This window comes from Helianthus annuus, chromosome 13 (assembly GCF_002127325.2).
Source record: "Helianthus annuus cultivar XRQ/B chromosome 13, HanXRQr2.0-SUNRISE, whole genome shotgun sequence".
In the NCBI taxonomy this organism is placed as follows: Eukaryota; Viridiplantae; Streptophyta; class Magnoliopsida; order Asterales; family Asteraceae; genus Helianthus; species Helianthus annuus.
The window spans coordinates 156,469,668-156,490,593 of record NC_035445.2 but is presented as its reverse complement, the minus strand read 5'-3'; the positions used below and the strand labels follow the sequence as shown (position 1 = coordinate 156,490,593).

Genomic DNA, 20,926 nt, shown 5'->3' with positions numbered 1-20,926 from the left:
GCTCGCTACCTACTTGTTCCAGCGACTCGTTAGTGTTTGTTTGGAAGATGTTGACTTCAGCCTTGAATTCTTCAACGTGTGACTTGAATTCAGCTATCGATGTCTCCACGTCTTCCACATGTTTGTCTAAGCTTGCGACCAAGTCCTTAGACATGTCTCGATTCCTTCTTCCTCCTTTGCGAGTGTCATCGCGCCCACGGGTCTCTTCTCCAGTAGCCGTGGTTGTAAGTTGAGTCTTATCATCAGCCATTTTGGCTGGATCGAAACGTTGCTCTGATACCACTTGTCACGGAGTTAGTCTTTCAACTCGCGTGCGGCCTTAGATCACGGTCTAAGTAAGCCTTGCCGACTTGGTGTCGTTGGGTTTTGATTATAAAAGCTGCTAAGGGGAACGTTGGATCGCAAGTGGGTTGCTTGTAATACTTGAACACAAGTATACAAGGGAACAACTTTGTATTAGACAAAGAGAGTTTACAAGTGTATGAAGTTTACAAATTGCTAGGGATGCTTCAAATGAGCTCCCATGATCCCTATTTATAGTAGTTTCAAGACTATCTAGAGTATTCTTAATCTAGAATACTCTTTACAAAATATCATGCTTAAATATCTAAGATATTTCCTACTAAATATCATGATATTATCCTGGATTCTAGATCCTTCCATGGCAGATTTTTATGGATGATGTAACCAGCCCTTTCTAGAGGATTCTAGGCCCTTCTTGGCTGATATTTTGTGCTTCTTAGTGTCTCCATGTTGCTGGAATAATACGGGTTGTTCCGGAATCTTCCAGGCGGAACTTGAAGCATGTAGATGGCCCCAGAAGGTTCTAGAATGCTGAATCTATGGGCTGAATTTTAGCGGGGCGTGACACTTGGCATCCTTTTTTTTTGAACGGCAAATTTGGATCACTGACGGACCACTCGTGCCACCAACAGAACCACCCGATCATATCCATCTCCACTAGGCAACAATGCCTATACACCAATTCAGGAGGAAACCCAATAAATCTGGAAAAACCCCATTTGGGGGGAATCAAACCCATGACCTAATGGTCATAAGCCTTATCCCACCCCCAAGATACCACTAGGCTATAATGCCAAGGGTGTATGCCTTGGCATCCTAAGTTACTAATTGTACAAGAGTATAATACCCTATTAGTTTATTTATTTTTACATTTACATATCAGTTTTTTTAAAATAACGTGCCCTTCAAAGTATCGGGCCCTGGCCGGTGGTCCTCCCCGCCTACCCTTAGGGCCAGCCATGCGGATAATCCCCGGTTTAAATTTACAGTTTCACATCGTTTTTTTTTTTTTTTTCGGGGAAATGGATTGTAACACCCCCAACTAATCAAAATTGGCCGTTGTCACCCCCAACTTTCACTTTGACTCCCATCACCCCCAACTGGACACTTGGGTTGCTGTGTCACCCGTCGTTAACTAGACACTAACTAGGTTAGTTGTTTTTGCTGACGTGGCTAATTTATCCTATGTGGCATGCTGATGTGGATCTGGAACATATTTATAAATAACAAAAAAATATATTTATATATGTATAATGTTACATACAAAAACCAATTTATAATTTTCGGTCTCTCTCTCTTAACACCACCACCCACCCCACCATCCTACCATCCACCCCACAACCATCCTTCGCTGCTATCCACCCCACCCAGCAGCCAATCGCAGTTTAAAAAATCGAAAAATCGTTGGGTTTACCTTGTCACTGGAAATCATGTTTGAACCACCGGAATCACTTCGTCAATGTGATGGAAGTCCTAAGAACATCACCATCGTTGTTCCGTTCAACGCGACTTTCGTCGTCGTCATCGGAACCACCACCACACCATCGTGAGCACCACCGACTATCACAATCACCATCGCTCAGCACCGAAAACCCCTACCAAATCATTGTTGCTACTAGTAGACACAATCTTTGAAGATTCGTCTTCAGAATTAGCATCCCTTTGTTTCCTACGACAACCACTCTGATCTGTCACAGAAGATCCCTCATTTTCCCCAAACCCACTAACAAAGTTGTTAACTTTGATCCCTAAACCCTCATTCCACCCTACTGGCTTTAGGTAAGAGTCTCAGATCGTATGCTTTCTAGCCTGCCTCTTTCTTGAGCTGGCCATGGAACACCGCCATGGATGGATGAAAAGGGCCGAATCTCAGGTTAACAGTAAAAAGAAGGATTGGCAGCTGAGAACAATGTCTCGTTGATTATTGGTGGATCCATTAATATTCCAGCTATGTGATGATACAATGTATGTATATATTTTATATATAATATATATAATTGAGGGAACAAATAATAAATACGAGCTCCTAAGCGTCAGATTTACGATTGGTGTTTCTTGGAAGCAAAGGCCATCAGACACGGAGGTTTATTATATGGATTTATGAGTGATTGTGTATGCAACCAGCTGAGTTTTGTGGGATCTAGGGTGTGGCGGATGAATTTGGGGATGATAAGGGAGAATAGGATCAATGGTGGCCGGTGGCAGGGGTGGGTTTGGGCGGTGGTTGCAGGTGGGTGGTGGTGGAGGTTAGGGTTTTGTGATTGAAGATGGATGAAGATGAAGCTGATGGTGGGGGTATTTTATTTATATAGTCCTTTATTTTTTTGTTATTTATAAAATATGTGTCAGATCCACATCAACATGCAACATAGAATAAATTACCCACGTCAGCAAAAAAAAACTAACCTAGTTAGTGTCTAGTTAAAGATGGGGTGACACAGCAACCCAAGTGTTCAGATGGAGGTGGTGGGAGCCAAAGTGAAAGTTGGGGGTGTCAACGGCCAATTTTGATTAGTTGGAGGTGATACAATCCATTTCCCCTTTTTTTCCCGTGTCAAATTACGATTTCCCCCGGTGAAAAGTTAGTCATGCGATCGTTTTAGTTCTTTTTTTTTTTTTTTTGACAAAACTATAGTATTATTTTGTTTTAATTGGTAGTGCTAGGAGGCTGCTTGGCAAACACTCATTTGTCCTGCTCAATTACAATTTTGGCACAATTTAAAATTTTATTCTTTCCATCGTTTTAGTTTCTTTTTTTTTTCTTTTGCAAAAGTATCTCAGTGTTTTTAATTGATTGACTCGATGTAATTTTTTTTTTGAGAACGTGCTATGAGTAGTAGGTATATGTAACCGAAACACAGACATACATGTTATGAGATAGAAATATTCGGCTTAGTGCCCCGCAATGCGGGTGGGGCAATAACTAATACTATACATTTTACATGAAGGGGAATAGTGTCAGGCAGCTGACACTTCACTATTGGTCCAGCTAAATTACGGTTTTATCCTGCTTAAATTTACAGTTTTGTCATTAGTTTTGTTTTTTTCCCTCCCAGCTAAATTACAATTTTGCACTGAGTTCAAATTTACAGTTTTACCATCGTTTTTGTTTGTTATCTCAGTCAAATTACGATTTTGCCCCAGTGTAAAATTACAGTTATGCCATTATTTTAGTTTTTTTAATTTATTTACAAAACTATGGTACTGTTTTGTTTTAATTTGTTGACTCGGTGTAATTTTTATTGGTGTCATGCGACTGCTTGACACATGCTCATTTGTATTGAAAAGTTACAATTTCTCCAGTTTAAAATTATAGTTTTTCCATCGTTTTAGTTTTTTTTAGCAAAAGAATGGTGGTGTTTTATTTTAATTGGTTGACTAAATGTATTTTTTTGAGATCGTGTTATAAGTAGTATGTACAAGTAACGAAACACAGACATAGATGTTATGAGAGAGAAGTATTCGGCTTACTGCCCCGCAACGCAGGCGGGACAAAAACTAGTTAATTTATAGAAAAGAGAAAATCATTCAATGTTATCTAAATCATAAGTGTTCATTCACCTGTGAGCAGTGAGTTATAAAATTATCTTACGTAACCAACCAAAGACTTGCTTCTGAACCTAACAAAATCTTAAGTTAGATAATGGCAAACTAAGGCAGGTTGTGGACAAAACTCCAGACGGTCATTTGCCATCTGATCCTACTCTTACTATTTCTACTAGAAATTACTAAAACACTGCAAATATGGTGATTCTGTTTCTGTGGACAGATTCACCGAGGCACGACTTTAGGGCTGATCAGCAAAAGCAATGCTACAGCCTACACTAGTAGCCCAAAAATGTTTGTAATCTCAAGTTGAAATATAATACACGGCTGATTAAACTAAAAGACGCTTGCGATCAAAGCTACGATATCCCCTTTGATATAAAACTGGAAGCAACATATAAAGTCAATGAAATGTTACTTCTAGTATCAGTGAAATACATATATGTCAAGGTTTTGAACTCATTAAAAGAATAATAGACGTACAAATATTTTAAAAAGCAAAAAAGATGATAATATTGAACATAAAGTTTTCCAACCACTTCGACCCTGTTTTGACCCATGTAAAATTCCCATTTTACCCTGTACCCAAAATGAACAACCTTTGATTTAAATTTGCATAAGCAAGATAAATAACATGGCATTACCATCCCCTCAAGATTCCCACGTATTGTGGATAGTCAACCTTCAAAAGTCAAACAGTTGTTTTGTGGATAGTCAACCTTGAAAAGTCAAACACTTGCAAGATACATGGTGAATCATGATTCTTGCAAAACTAAAAGCAACTTTCTATAACAGTCACAGACGCGAGTGATACCTTTGGAGCGAACAGAAGAATGATGGTTTCTAAAATGTGTTGACCTGGATCAACAGAATCTCCTAAGAAGAGATAGTCAACAGATCTGATAAATGACAAGTCGGAAATTGTGATAGGTGAACAACTTACCAACAGATCTAGGCAGGAGTGTTCATCATTTCTTTTGGCACAAGCCTACCTATCAACTCAATCATACGTCGATCTAGTGAACCAGCTGCAATTTGATCTATCAACAAAGATAAACTCGAAGCATCAAGTGAGTAACTCCTTCCATCCATTTCATGTAAAAGCATCTCTACATCATCAAAGTGCTTGTTCCTAAGATATCCTTGGAGAAGAACATTGTAAGTAACAGTATCTGGTGGAAAGCCACTCTCATCCATTTTAAGAAACATGCCCTCTGCTTCCTTTAGCTGACCTTCTCTACAGAGGCCACTAATCATTATGTTAAATGTTCGCACATTAGGTTGCAAACCTTTTAAAGTTATGTAATGGAAAAGAGTCTTCGCAGTATCAAGCTTCCCACATTTGCTTGCACCTTCAATAAGAATATTGTACACCACAATATGAGAATTTAGCTTGCTATCACCCACCAAATGAAACAAAGAGAGCGCCTCTTCTACTTTATGGTTGTTGCAAAGGCCATCTAAAATTACTCCATAAGTGTATTCATTTGGAATCTGGCCTGCTGCTCGCATCTCATCAAAGAGCTTTCGTGCATCTCCACAACGTCCGACCCTAAACAATCCCTGTAACATGGTGCTGTAACTGACTATATCAGGTTTCAAACCTTTTCTTGTTATCTCATGAAACAAATGCATGGCCTCTTCTATTTTCAAACTCTTGCAATACCCATTCAGTAAACTGCTATAAGTTAACACATCAGGGATGAGACCTTTAGAAGTAAGTGAATCAAAAATCGACCTTGCTTTGGTCATTTCACCTCGTAGACAGTAACCGTCTATAAGTGAATTGTATGTGACTATGTTAGGAACCACACCTCTCTCAACCATGATGTCTATAACAGCCTCCGCTTCATCCACCCTACCTTCCTTGCAAAATGCATCAACTAATATGCTAAAGGTTTGAATATCAGGAGAGATCCTTACATCCTTCTCCATTTCTTTTAGAAGCTTAGCGACTTCGTCCCAACGACATAAGTTACAAAGGCCATGAATCAGAGAGGTGTATGTGATGACATTTGGTTGAATGGCTTTGTGAAATACCATTTCTTTGAAAAGCTTGAAAGCATCATCCATCATTTTGTCCTTGCAAAGACCATCAATGATGGTATTATATGCATAAATATCAGGCTTACAGCCTCTTTCATCCATGAGCCTAAGCAAACCAATGGCAATATCATTGTTGCCAAACTTGCAAAGCCCTTTAATCATCGTGTTATACGTAACTACATCGGGTTCACATAGATTCTGTTTGATGAGCTTCTTGAAGAGTCTCTCAGCCTCAAGAATCCTATCTTCACGAATGAGTCCATCTAAGAGTGTATTAAATGTGAAGACATCGGGTACAACAGCTCGCCTGAAGCAAGAAGCTAGGAGTGCAAAGCCGCCGTTGGTGCGAGACATCTGACAACAACACTTGATGGCAATATTCATAGAGTAGGCATCAACAGGAACTCCAACGACGCACATTTGTTTAAAAAGGTGGAGGCAAGAAGAAAAATGGTTCAATTTGGTAAGAGCACTCAACAACTGATTAAACTTGATAACAGATGGGAGGGGTTTTCTCTGGATCATTTCATCGAACAGGTTAAAGGCATCATCCAAGCTGGTAAGTTTTTGATACCTAGACAGGGGACGATCTGAAAAGGAAGTGGAGTGAAGAAGAGAAGGTAAAGAAGTGGAGTGAGGAGTGAATTCTAAACCTAATCTGGAAGACGAAAGAGGGGTTGTTAAAGAATCGGTGATGAGAATACCTGTGAGTTTGAAGAAAGCGTGATGAAGATGAGAATTGGTGCGAATCATAATCATTGTCGCAGCCTCCTCCAATGGAGAAGGAAATTGATCGGTATTCTTCTACTCCTGTGACCTAACCAACCCTCACACTCACACCGGTGTGGTTGGGTAAGAAATGCGAGGAAGTACGCCTCTAAGTTAAAGGTACGGTGGGGCTTGAGTTGAGTTGGGTTTGGGTTAAGGCATGAGTTGACACGTGGCTTGGGGAGGGGCAGACATGGGCTGACCCACATTCAACACGATATGGTGGGACTGGGGTTTGGGGCGTAGGTTTGGTGGACTTCGCTGGGCTGACCCGCTGGGCTATTTGAATATTTTTTAAAACAACAAATTTAATTTTTTTAATATTTTTAAATAAAGAAAATTACATAAAAAATTCCTATCTTCACGACTAGTTGCAACTCATCACCCTCTAGGTGATCAATCGGCTGGAATACAAATTTCAAATCATCTCATCTTTGTTTCAGTGCATCTCTAGCGGTATCTCTAGCTTCTTTGCCCTTTCGTTGTTCGACCTTTTGTTGTTGGAAGACGTTGAATGTATGTAACTTGCATACAATGTCATCCAACTGATCGCTGTATATTCCCTACGCGAGCCCGAACTCCCAGCTGAAAGCGATGCCGTACTAGATCTTGATTATTTTCTTGGAATGCATACGAGTTGTTCGGGTCATAAGCACGGTTATGAGGATGCATTTTTTCGTCTTGTAGAAGAAGAATTGAAGATGATTATAGAAGATGTGGTTGAATGTGGTAAAATTAGAAGAAAAATGTGAGTTTTAGAGTGAAATATTAAATTTTTTTAACATAGCCGTTGGCCAACGGCTAGTATGGTTTGTCCATTGAGAGCCCGCCATGTCAGCTTGTCAAGACCGCCCCACGCCCGACTTGAAACCCAAGCCCCAAGGGCCACCCCCCAACCCAAGCCCCATACCACATAGTCTTAGGGATAACAATCAAACCCGAACCCGTTGGGTAAACCCGAAACCCGACACATTTGGGATGGGTTTCGGTCGGTTAATCGGGTTTGGGAATAGCTTTTATTTTTTTCGCGGGTTTGGGATTGAGTGATATACCCGTTTACCCGATCCAATTAATCGATAAAGTGTACCAGTTTACCCGATTGTATACCCAATATAATTTATTTTATATTATATTATTAAATATGTATATATATGATATATCTATTTTTACACATATAGGTATTCTACTCCATATACATTGTAGTTATTTGATATATATTTTTCTAATGACAAAGAAAATGTAACCGGTTAGTAGTTACCCGATAAATACCCGATGCGTTTTGAGATTAGTATACCCAACGAGTAATCCTATTAAATTAACGGGTTTACCCGAAACCCGCGGGTATACCCGATACCCGATGGGTATTTACCCGCTAGAAACCCAACGGGTTTTGAGACGGGTTTAGGATAAGCTTATCTAACCGGGTTTGGGATTACCTAAACCCGTCCCAAACCCGACCCATTGCCATCCCTACTCTAAGTTCATAATTTCGTTTGATTAATTACACTCGTAGTTGTTATGGATTTTATAAAGTTATAGCTCATAAGCTAAAGAGTTAAATGACTGTTTGGTTCTTGTGGTTTACAAATATCGTAGATATGGCTGCATTCATTCAATAATTACACACTTGATTTCGGTTGTTATAATTTTTGTACTCGGGTGATTCTTATCACAAACCTATATTAAATATCTTAGTTAAGTATGTGTTAAATGATTATAATACCCTTACTTGTTAAGAAAATAAAAAATAAAACAATATATTTTCTACGGTACCACCAATTTTTTTCTACCCTAAACCATCACCACCATTATAAGGCTACATGGTGTGGTATAAAGCTCTTAGGGGTTTTCTCACACCATCTCAACATCACGTCACATAGGGGGATTTAAAGCCCCTTCCTTTAACTTGCGTGCAATAGTTTAAAGCCCCTTTAAAGTCCCATATTAAACAAAATACAAAAAAAAATAATAAAAAGAAGAGATTTGATTGGCTGAAAAGAGCGAGCCCCGCATTCTTTCCCCCTTTCCCCTTTGGCGCCCAGGGGGTGGCTATGGGGCGCTATAGGGCGTTAACGGCGCTTATGTGGCGGGGACTTTATACCACACCCCCTGGCTTAAGCACTACCACCATCTCACCTCCACCCACCTCCAACGATCGAATCGAATAGACGAACAAATTGCAACATTGAAGGCAGTGAAGGATAATAGCGCATCCATTCCTGTATTTGTTGAAGAAATGCCAGAAAGACCTGTCTTAGTTGATGAAGATGAAGAAGTGGTTGAAAGTCTTCCCGAACTTGAAGTTATCTGTTTAAACATACATGAAGACTTAGCACCTATTGAAGATCTAGAGACTGATGTAGTCGAGGTTTTTTTGAACCACAACATCTTTTGATTACTCCAACTAACAAAGTTGGGGACGATGGCTCGAGTGGGAATAAGAGAAAGGTGAGTAGAGAAGATCTCAGACAAGGTATATTGAAGTGGCTAAGCAGTGATCCAACGGGCGTATTCATGATAGGAAAGAAGGTGAAGACTCGACATGTTAACTATCGAAAACACCTTGGAAATTCGGTAGGCAAATGTGGATTCACTTGTTCCAATTTGATTCGAAAAATATCGTTGGCAGAAGAGAGGCTTTTGCCCTCAGTTCAAAATTACAATCTTGCCATCGTTTTAGTTTTTTAGCCTATGGAAGTTTTTTATTTTCATTGGTTGACTTGATGTAATTTTTATTCGTGTCAGGCAGTTTTGCACTCGTTCATTGGTCTTGATAAATTCAGTTTTGCACTCAGCTCAAAATTACAGTTTTTCTATCGTTTTAGCTTTTTTTTTATAGCAAAACTGTGGTAGTATGTTTTTAATTGCTTGAGGAATATTCAACCTAACGTCCCGCAACGCGGGCATGCATAAGACTAGTTCTTCTACATATTTTGTAAATTTCTCTGCGAAATATTAAAATCGAATTTCATAATTACTTTAATCATAAATCCTCATTTATTTTTATATGGGAATATACTTAGTAAATCCCACCAATAGGAAAGCTAAGGTAGGGTCTGAGGAGGGTAACATGTAGACTGTCTTACCCCTAACTCGTAGGAATAGAGATCCTGCTTCCAGTGAGACCCTCGGCTCGATAGTAGTGCACATAACACTCAGCAATTGAGACAAAGACTGATTAGTTCATATATGTAACATCCCGAAAACGACTTTGGTAATCAAACCACGTTAATAGTAAAGACGGGTAAAATACCTTTAGTGGTAAAAATTCACCCGGTAAATATTAGGATTTAAATAATTAATCCTAATAATAAATAAAAAAGTGAATAAAAGCTTTTAAGGAATAAAATGTATAAAAGGCCCGAGTCAACGGGACCTAAAATAAACTTAGTCACAAATATTCCCGAACCCGCTAAGTTAACTAGGAATATTAAACCTAGTTAATAAGTGGGAATATTATAGAAAATAATTAGGTTGTAACCTAATTAATAACTAACCAAACACGAGGGACCAAAGCCGGGTAACTTGAAAATGGAATTATAAACTTAAAAATAAAACACAACACACACACAAGAGTGTGTGTGTGTGCGTGCGTGAGATGGAGCAGGAGACAAGCTCCATGGGAGCTAACCCTAGAATCAACAAATTCACCAAATTGAAGCTCGAATCAAGATCCAAATCAATGCATGAACGCGTAGAAACGATCACCAAGTCATGGGGATCGTGAGGTATGTTGAATTTCTAACATTCGTGAAGTTGTAAAAATTTGATAATCATCCTAATCGCGAATTAGGCATGAATTAGAGAAGCTATGGCTAGATTAATGATGAATACTTGCTTAGGAACGAAACCCTAAGTGAAAATCATGCATATGATACTATGACTTGAATGATTTGGTGATTACCTACATGTGTGTCAAATGGGTTTATTGACAATATGAAGAACACTCGGATTAGAGTGTTAATTTGATGAATATTGATTGTTATGAAATAAGTTCTTGATGTAGTTCATGAACACTAAACATAGAGATTTTGATTTTGGTGTAAATCTTGGTGAAAATAATTAGTTTTGAACTAGTTAGTAAATATGTGAAATTATGCACATTAGGTGTTTGATAAAATGCCTAAATGAGAACTAAAGTATCGAATTTTAGAGTGAAAACGCATATTTGAATGATATGGCAATTACGCGTGATATGAAGTGATGAGAGTTCTGAACACTATGTTGATTTAGAACTTAATATAGTAAACATGTGATTGAAAGTAGTTAACTTTAGATAAGTCAAGTTAACTGATCATGAAGTCGAATAGTAGCTTCGGCATAGAAAATAAGTGAGGTGGAATAGTTATGATTGTTAACGACTAATTTAACCGCCTTGTAAATGTTTGACAATAGTTTGACGCGTAACAAGCTAGGTGAAAGCTTGGAAGAAGGAACGGGTCAAACGGAGCAAGTACGGAAAGAAAAGCGTGGCGTGGATGCAAGGTAAGTATAGCTTACACTAGTCTTAAATTGTGGAATGTTTTCCTATCATATAAATTATGAATGAGATATCTAAACAATTGAAATATGATGTTCCGTCGTGTAGTCGAACGGAACAAGAAAATCAAAGATGATAGAAACCATAATAATGGTTAAAAAGAAGTAAATCGATAAATTGGTCATGTTATGTCGAAAGAAATACACGGTTTATATTTAAAATTTCCGTACGGAGTTAAATGGGAAGAGTCATGTAGAGGAGATGATAATAAATATCATTTCGCAAAGATAAATGGTCAATTCGACCAAACGGGTCAAAAGGTGTAGACAACACCTTTTGACTATATAGACTAATGATTCTTTTGTCGAGTCATCTGCTTACAGGAATAGATATCCAATGGATATTCGCATCGTTCTTAATTAGCGAATATAAAGCAAGGTATTAAAATCGGGTCTATTTGTTGATCCGCGCCAGGTACGCTTATTTATGATGTATGTAAAAGTGCTAATTTGGTCGAATAATTGGTGATAGCCCTTCACTGTAAAAGAAGGACCAAAATCGACCAAAACGCCCTTGTAGGCTAAATTGAACAAACAACTCTTAGAGGTTGTTTGGAAAGGAGTCTTATGATTAGACAAAAGTTTAGAACTAGTACGGGTAGTGAAAGATGTAATTCTTGGGCCAAAAGACTCCATATGAGTCTTTGCCGTAAAATGATATTTCAAGAGGTATAAATTCGGAACACATAGATATCTACTTTAAATCCAACACACATTTAGTTGTGATGGAAAAGTACTAGATAAGAGATGTAGGTTACAACCCTAGATTAGAATGAAAGCGAAATTGAGCTTAAAAGTGCTTAAAATGTCCTTAACGGGTCAAAATAAGCATACTAGTGAAAACGGGTTTAATTTGTGAATAAACCTATGATTAGAACCTAATATGGTATATCACAATTATTTGATGAAGTGTATGGAATATAGGAATCAAATAAATACGTTTGTTTGATAAAATGCATAACCGAGTCAAATTTAGTGTAAAGGGTAATAAGCCGAAGACTTAGAATTCTTAAATTTTTGTTAAGCCGAATGTCGGATTTTAACTCCAAATGATGGAGAATCAAATTACAAACACGTAGGAAGAAACGGTAGGCCAAACGGACAAGCGGTTTGAAAGATACGGAAGATTTCGTGTCAGATTACGGCAAAAAAAAATGGAAAACTGGATGCAGGGTCCACCGTAAATTACGGTGCCACCGTAATTTACGGTGGAGATGAAAAGCCTTACGGTGGTCCCCTACTGGTTTACGGTAGGGGCATGTAAAACCAGTGGCCACCGTAAATTACGGTGCCACCGTAATTTACGGTGGAGGTCAGGTTGAAATTTTTTGTTTTGTTATCAATTGTTCTCGGACTCGTTTAGACACATTTTAAACCCTGTATGACTAAGGCATTTCATGTTTATGAAATGTAGGTACACCTTGGATGCCGGAAGACGATCAAGCTAAATGAAGAACCGAACACGATAAAGACTCATGCTTCCGCACATTGCCTCGTTGTAAATTTTAACGACGAACCCGATCACGTTATGTAGAATAACTTACGATTTGTAAAGGTTTTAATAAACCCGTATTTTATAGCATGTGTAGTCTTAACTACACATCTAATCGTTGGTAATTGCATACAAAATCGTTAATTAGTAACAAGGGTGTTACAATATACCCCTTTGTCTTTCGACTATCAACGCCACCACATGATGCATGATTAACCATCCGTCTCTTTTAACGTTTTTTTCACGTAATTAGTAAAATAACGTTAAAATTAGTGCACTTTCACTTTTGCCTTTCGAACGCCCACACATATATACATTATATACGCAAATGTTAATATCCAAAATGAATACACTTTTTTCCATTTTATTTTAATTTGTATAATTAATCATTATTGTTATACTCATCCTTCTTCTTACATCTTTCTTTTTCACTTTTAAAATTTTAATTTCTTTATCTCTCTTTTTTATGATTATTTTTATATTAACTTATTAGTTGCTCAACGCTTTCAATCATACCTTCGCAACATGATTTTTCTTCTTTAAATATTCATGTAAGTTTTTATTTAAAATCAACAAGCGAATAGACCGATGAACTTTTGCATATTAATTTAACATAATAGAATATTTTAACATACTTTCTTCCTAGCTTCTTTGTTCTTTAATGCTTTTGATCATATAAAAATCGACAAGTGGGTAGGGCCCGTTTTTTATCTCAATTTTTTTTAACATTCTCAGAGACGGACCTGATAATGTTGACTACGGGTTTAAAATTAAACTTTTGTTATCTACATAGTAAATTTTGATCAAAAGATGCAAAATGCAACAAAACAAAGAAATGGCTATTTTGCCTTGTCCATATGTTGCAATACGAAGGTGGCAAGGCGGTGGCGACACTCGACGATTACAGCGCCGGAGGTGGAGGGAAATGGTTCAGGTCAGTTCAGAGTGGGGGTGGAGGTGGAGGAGATGGGTGTCGGAGGAGGTGGTGTGTCAGAGGAGATGGGTGTCGGAGGTGGAGGTGGTGGCGAAGTGGAGGTGGGCGGCGGAGGATGTGGTGTCGGAGGTGGAGGTGGTGGCAGAGGAGGTGGTGTCGGCCGGAGGTAGAAGAGGGAGAAGAGGGAGAAGAGGTTTGAAGACTTGGGTTGATGTCTGCGTGGGGAAGAGGTGGGGAAAATGTTTTTAGTGAGAAGCTCTTCAATAAAGCAAACAAGCCGCAGGACCCAAAGATCTACGCGCGTCTGCGCGACGTAGACATAAGTGCTCTGAAGAGCTTTTGCCCAAAAAACAAACACCACCTTACAATTATAACGATAAAATGGAAGTCTGGAACTAATATATAAAAGTCAATGAATATGAAACACGGTTAAACTAAAAATACGTAAAGAATTTAAACACATTAAATAGAATATGCCCGATGACCAAACACATGAGGACCAATCTTCATTTCTCATCCCACAAATGAATCATAACTAGGGGTGCAAATGAATCATGACTAGGCTCGAGCTCGAGCTTGGCTCGATTCGAGCTTTATTTCTAATGCTCGAGCTCGGCTCGAAGGTAATTTTTCAAGCTCGAGCTCGGCTCGGGCTCGACTCGTTTAGTATTTATTAATTAGTTTATATTGATTATAATTATTATTATACATATAGTTTAGTTATTTTTTATAGGGTAAATCACACTTTTCGTCCTTTATGTTTGTATCGGATTGCAATGGATACCCTTTAACTTTAATAATTACAGTCACAATCCTTTATTTGGAAAACTCATTACACCTTTCGTCCTTTAGCACTAACCAAATTAAAACTTTCAGTTAAGCCTATACAATTAAGGGCAATTTAGTCTTTTACTTAATATTTATAGTCTTTAATAACTTATTATAAAAAGAAATAAAAATATACCCCCTCTCTCATCTCCACTCTTTCTCTCTCTCTAAAAAGCTTACAATCTAATCTTATTAAAAATCCATCAGCAATGCACATCAGATCAATTGTCCATTAACTTATCACAAACACATAATTTTTTTTTCACTAAACCTTCCTTTGTGTATTACAAAGTATGGAAAAGATCAAATAGGAAGTTAATTTTGGCTAGGAAGGATAGGAAACCATAGGATTATGACATGTGGCAACATTTAAAATAAAGAAAAAGGGTATTTTAGTCAATCCAACTCCTTCTTCTTCCTTTTTCAAAACCCAGTAACTTCAAAACCCACCATCTTCAACCATTTATTCACTTTCTATCTCAATAATAACTACATTATAGTGCGATTTTCATCACCAATCAATGATTCAAACCCCGATCAACGTGTTCTTCAGCTTTTTTTTTGAAGAAAACCCAGTTTAATTTCATAAAAAAATCTCGTTTTTTCCGGTGATTTTGGAGATAATCACTCGATTCGTTCGATTCGAGCGTTGATAAGTGTTTCTATCATTCAAATTTCGTCAATTAATGAAGAAATCGGCTTCGATCCATGTAAGAAATTCTTTAATTTCATTTTCACGATCTGGGTTTTTTATTTAGACATTGCGTTTTACGATCTTGGCGGGGGTCCGGGGGCGGCAGCCCCTGGTAGCGGGGTCCAAGGGGCAGAGCCCCTTGCTGTACTAAAAATGCATCAGAAAAATTAATTTTCCAGAAATTGGCTCATTTCGAAGACAATAATTCGTAGACAATTCAGACAGTTCACAGTGACAGACAGTTTTATGTGTCTACTGCGTTTTAGAAATAAGAGAGTTATATGTGGTTTCTTGCTATTGCGTTTTAGAAAAAAACACATTTTTAAGTGTTTTTAGTTATTGCGTTTTAGGTAAAACACATTTTTTAGGTGTTTTCAGTCCATTGCGTTTTAGAATGAGTCATTTTTAAGTGTTTTCTGGCCATTGCGTTTTACAAATAAGATATTTCTTTGTGTTTTTGGTGCATTGCGTTTTAGGTAAAATACTTTTTTATGTGTTTTCAGTCCATTGCGTTTTAGAAAACAGACATTTTAAGTGTTTTCTGGCCATTGCGTTTTACAAATAAGACATTTCTTTGTGTTTTTTGGTGTATTGCGTTTTAGGTAAAACACATTTTTATGTGTTTTCTGGCCATTGCGTTTTACAAATAAGTCATTTCTTTGTGTTTTTGGTGCATTGCGTTTTAGAAAAATGTCATTTTTAGGTTTTTTTTTCATTGCGTTTTACGTTACTGGTGGTTTTTCTATTGCGTTTTACGCAACTGGGTTTTAAATTTTTTTTTAAATATAGCAATAGTATACTCGTTTTAAAGATAAAAAACGCTCGTTTTTTGGTGCAATTTTTATAAAAAAATAATGTCGTATGAAAGAGTTATTAACGTTTAAAAAATGAGAGGGGGGGGGGAATTGGAGGAGAGAGAAACTAGTGGCTTGGATTGACTAGAATGCCCTTGAACAAACTCACGTGCCTCTTTTCTTCCTTTTAATTTCCCTGATTTAATCTTAGCCCTTGATTAACTTAATGGATGGTCAAGATCACTCCCTAGCCTTCCTAGTCAAATAAACTTCCAATTGTATCTCCACCGTTACAAAGTAATGATATTATTTTAATCATCTGGAGATCGAGATATACTGAAAAAGTTGGTAATCAGAAGCTTCTTATTCTGTGTACATGTTTTACAAAGGTACAAAGGCTATATATAAAGCCACGAAATACAACAGAAAAAAGGGAGATATCCACTCTCCTAATTTGGCCTATAATTTAGCCTATAATAAAAAGGAATATAATACAATGATAAAAATAGAGGAGAAATTGGTGGATCTCATTACTCCCCCTCAAGTTGGAGCGTGGATGTTTTGAACGCCCAACTTGTCAAGTAATAACCGGAACTGGTGAGCTCCTAAGGCTTTTGTGAATAGGTCGGCAATTTGGAGCTTGGTATGTGAAGAAACACTGGTTCAACAGATCGGAATCAGTTAGACCAGGGGGTGTGAATCCGCATAAAAGGTTAGTTCCTTCCCAATTGGTTCGGTGGTGATCGAACTTCTTCTCCGGCTACACTGCAAAACAGAGCACCGTTAGCCTCGTCAAGGGGAGAAAAGGGGTTCTCTCCTTGACCCGACTCCGGTGTGAGAATAAGTATTTGTATGGAGAAGAATAAGGTATTTGAGTAGTGAAATTGGACCTGAATTCTTACCTGAAGCATTCTCCTATTTATAACCGGGAGTTTTGGGAGGGAAAATCTGTTATTGAAAAGATAACGGAAGATGCTAACACCGTAGCGGTTATTTTCCCTTCCGTTAAGTCTCTTAATTCTTGTTAAGTTACTTCGATCCGATGTGGGTGCACACGGATCGTGATTTGATCTTATGGCCAGGGAATTGCCACGTGGAGGGTGATTTAAGTGGAGATCATTCTTCACTTACATGCTATCGTTGTGATTTCAGGAGTGCTTGTGATGGTGACACGTGTCCAGACGGTTACAACCGTCTGGGTGATGCACAATGGTATTTCTTCTAGAAGATTACTGCTGTAATCTGGTGTGACACTTTACAGTGTGCACACGGCTGGATAAGTCCTAAGTAAAATAATATCCAAGTCTGGATATTTGGGTGGACATTTTGGTTTCAGGGTTCTGACCCTTGTTAAATGGAAGGTGGCGCAAGGGTTCAGTTTTCCCTTTGGGCGCGCGACTATTGCTCGTTAGTTTTTTCTTTCCCTTTGCGAGACCGATGCGCGGCCGCGCAAGGTCAAAAGGGTTGAAAGGTCGGTTTGGTGGTATGGTCCTATATCCTTTCTGTGAGGTTTTTGGGACCTTACCCCTTCAAGTCCCCCCAGTCTAGTGTTGTACTTATGCAGATAAGTGGAGCACTGGACTTAGGAGAGAGATGTCTTTTTGGGCGCTAAAAAATGAAAGAACTTCTATGAGAAGATTTGAATGACGATTTTCTGTGTTGGGTTTGTTTTTTTTTTTTTTTTTTTGAAAAGAAAAATGTGATTTGTAATCATGCTCTGTTCAGTAATGACGTCACCTGTCAGTGAGAATGAGTATTTTTCCTCATTGTTCTCGAGATTTGTAATGGCGCTTTGTCAGGCTTCATTAATGAAGAAGAGACCCAGGTTCCTGTAGCGCCGTTTGGATGTGACAGTTCTGACAATTAATGATGGATTTCTCTTCTTTCGAGTTGCTGAGTTCTTTTTATATGTGTATATTTGAAACACTTGACTTTAATTGAGTTTTGTTAAGGAAGATGAAGCGTTCTTACCACACTCGTCTCCTGCTAGATGCTCTTAGGATATACGATGCTGCTGAAGGTCTTGTTCTTCTGTCTCGTTCACCGCCTCCCATTATTGTTCCGGTGAAGAAGCTGATCGAGCCTGTTTCTCCTGTAATTGCTGATTCTGAGTGCAAAATTCCTTGCCGTACTAGTGTTTCTGCTTGTGTTGCTACTGTTTTGGATGTTGACGGATTAATGATTCAGTTTCCGATGCTTCAGAGAGGGGGGTGTCGTTTGGTGTACCGGCGTCGGAAAGTTCGCCGGAATAGGCAGACGTCTACTGTTGATGATGGTTCTGGTGCTGACTAGATGTTCAAGCTTAGGGTTTACCCCTGTTTTTGTTAACACTTTTTGTAATCTTTTGGGTTGCTAGACAGGATTATATATATTTTTTGAAGATCATTGTAATGATCTTATTAAGTGTTTATGTTACACTTTTTGATAATGTATATGATGATATACTCTTTTGGAGATTGCTTGCTATGATTCGTGTGTGTGTGAATTACAATATTTTGCATGTGTGTAATTACTTTTGAATAGGTGAGGCGAATTAGGAATGGTATTGTGCTCATGTGTGAACGTTTGTCAACAGTTTACCTGCTTTGAGACCGTTCATGAGGTGTACAATGTTATCCATGTTGTTTTCGCGCGAACCAAAGAAATTTCATGCAATTTGTAATGAACAGTAATGTTACTAAGAGTAATATGTGTATTGATAAAAGCGCAAGGCCTGTAATACAAGATGAGATGAAGAAATACAGTGCCTGTATATTCTTTTTGCTTTATAGGAGTGGCTTACATGTAACACCTGCGCAACTGTTGCGCGTTCCAGGTACGGGGAACTAGAGTCCCATCGACCCTTTTTAGGGTGTATGCTCCTTTGCCTAAGACTTCGTTGATGACATAGGGTCCTTCCCACCTCGGCGCTAATTTGCCGGGTTTTTCAGCGTTTGAAGCCTCGTTGTCGCGTAAGACAAAATCTCCGGGGACAAAGGTGCAGATGCGCACACGTGCATTGTAATACTTTTCTAACTTGGACTTGTACCTTGCTTCTGCTATGGCCACGTTCTCGCGCCTTTCTTCTAGAAGATCCAAATCCATCCTCCGTTCTTGTTCATTGTCCTGTTTTTCCATTGCTAACATGCGCGGCGAGGGTAGGCCTATTTCAGCTGGAATGACGGCTTCTGATCCGTAGACTAAGCTGAACGGAGTTTCTCCGGTGCTAGTCTTTGGCATTGTTCGATGCGCCCAGAGGATGCTGGGAAGCTCGTCAACCCACCCCCTGCGTGCTGTGCCAAGTCGCGCTTTTATACCGTCGACAATCTGTTTGTTTATGCTTTCGACCTGACCATTCGCTTGAGGATGCGCGACGGAGGCGAAGCTGTGCTCAATGTTCATTTCCTTGAACCATTTTTAGAGGTCTTCCGCCGCAAAGTTTGTACCATTATCAGAAATAATGCGCAATGGTAACCCAAATCTGCAAATAATATGTTCCCATATAAATTTGCGGATTACCATTGCTGTTGTTGAGGCCAAAGCTTTAGCTTCTACCCATTTTGTGAAATAATCCACTGCAACAATGATGAATTTTACTGCACCTGGCGCGTCAGGAAATGGTCCGACAAGGTCGATGCCCCACTGTTGGAATGGCCAGGCGGAAGTAACAGGAATTAGCGGATTTTTGGGTCGGAGCGTTTTTGGCGCATGGCGTTGACATGCCTCGCACCTTCGTAATAGGTCAACTGCATCCATGTGCATGCCTGGCCAATAATATCCAGCGTTCATTATTTTTGCTACGACCATGCGCGGTCCTGCATGTATCCCGCATAATCCTTCGTGGATTTCTCTGACCAGATACTGAGCGTCTGTCTTATCAACGCAACGAAGTAATGGACCCATGAAAGATTTCCGATAAAGGACACCATCCGCCATTTTCGTAATTTATTGCTTTGTGTTGTATTTTTCGGGCTTCTGCCTTTCCTTCCGGAAGTCTTCCATGTTGGAGATATAAAATAATTGGAGACATCCAAGACGGACTTCCCATTTCTATGACATTTACTTGTTTTAGGTGAATGGAAGGATTGGATAGTACCTCTATGCGCACTTCTTTTGCTAAATGTTTAAAACTGGTAGCGGCTAACTTGCTTAGCGCGTCCGCATGTTTGTTCTCGCTTCTGTTTATGTGATTGACTTTGAATGTCTGAAATTGATTGATTAGCATCCGTGCCTGCTCGAGGTATAACGCCATAGCCTCACCCTTTGCGTCATAACGACCGTTAACTTGTTCAGCCACTAGCTTTGAGTCAACGTTAGCTTCCAAGTTTTTTGCTCCCATTTTGAGTGCCAGGCGAAGACCTGCTAGAAATGCTTCATATTCCGCTTCATTGTTAGTACTTTGGAAATCCAAGCGGATAGCATATGTGAGTTCATGATTATCTGGGCTGACTAATCGGAGACCTGCTCCTGCTCCGTCGTCATTCGATGCGCCATCGGTATGTAAGGTCCAGACTCTGTCGTCAAAAACAGGCGTTGGGTTTTGGATTGCTTCACATTCTTGCACTTTATCAACGGGAACTTCGGTGGCGAAGTCTGCCAAGACTTGCCCTTTGATTGTTGGTCTTGGTCTGTAAAAAATGTTGTAGCCTCCTAGCTCGATGGCCCATTTGGCTAATCTCCTCGCGATGTCGGGTTTTGACAAGATTTGACCCAGATGATAATTTGTCAGTACTGTGATGACATGGCCTGAAAAATACCTGCGCAAACGTCTAGATGCGTGTACTAACGCTAAAACCAGCTTTTCTATCATCGAATAACGAGTTTCAGGGCCGGTGAGCATTTTGCTGATGTAGTAGATTGGAGTTTGAATATTTTCCCTTTCTACCATTAATACTGCGCCTACTGCTACTTCTGCGGCTGACAGATACAGGATTAATGGTTCCTTTTCTTTTGGCGCAGTCAGCGTTGGTAATTGGATTAAATACTCTTTCATTTGCTTGAAT

At 39.0% G+C, this 20,926-nt stretch overlaps 1 protein-coding gene across 3 annotated transcripts; it reads right to left on the bottom strand.

The window, feature by feature from the left end:
* Window positions 1-4,247: 4,247 nt before the first annotated feature.
* On the bottom strand, window positions 4,248-6,745 carry LOC110899887 (putative pentatricopeptide repeat-containing protein At1g12700, mitochondrial). 3 transcript variants are annotated; one of them, XM_022146781.2, is made up of 2 exons: window positions 4,793-6,745; window positions 4,248-4,725 (listed from the first exon to the last, which is right to left on the bottom strand). In XM_022146781.2, exon 1 carries the CDS (start codon window positions 6,652-6,654, stop codon window positions 4,801-4,803), a length of 1,854 nt encoding a protein of 617 aa, XP_022002473.1. In that variant the 5' UTR covers window positions 6,655-6,745; the 3' UTR covers window positions 4,248-4,725; window positions 4,793-4,800. The 3 variants fall into 3 exon arrangements, with proteins under 3 accessions (XP_022002473.1, XP_022002474.1, XP_022002475.1); XM_022146782.2 differs by having other exon boundaries at window positions 4,248-4,707; XM_022146783.2 differs by having other exon boundaries at window positions 4,248-6,485; window positions 6,600-6,743.
* Between the last annotated feature and the right edge of the window lie 14,181 nt (window positions 6,746-20,926).

Coding starts and splice junctions, on each gene's coding strand:
- LOC110899887 (XM_022146781.2), bottom strand. CDS start 6,654: ATGATTATGATTCGCACCAATTCTCATCTTCATCACGCTTTCTTCAAA.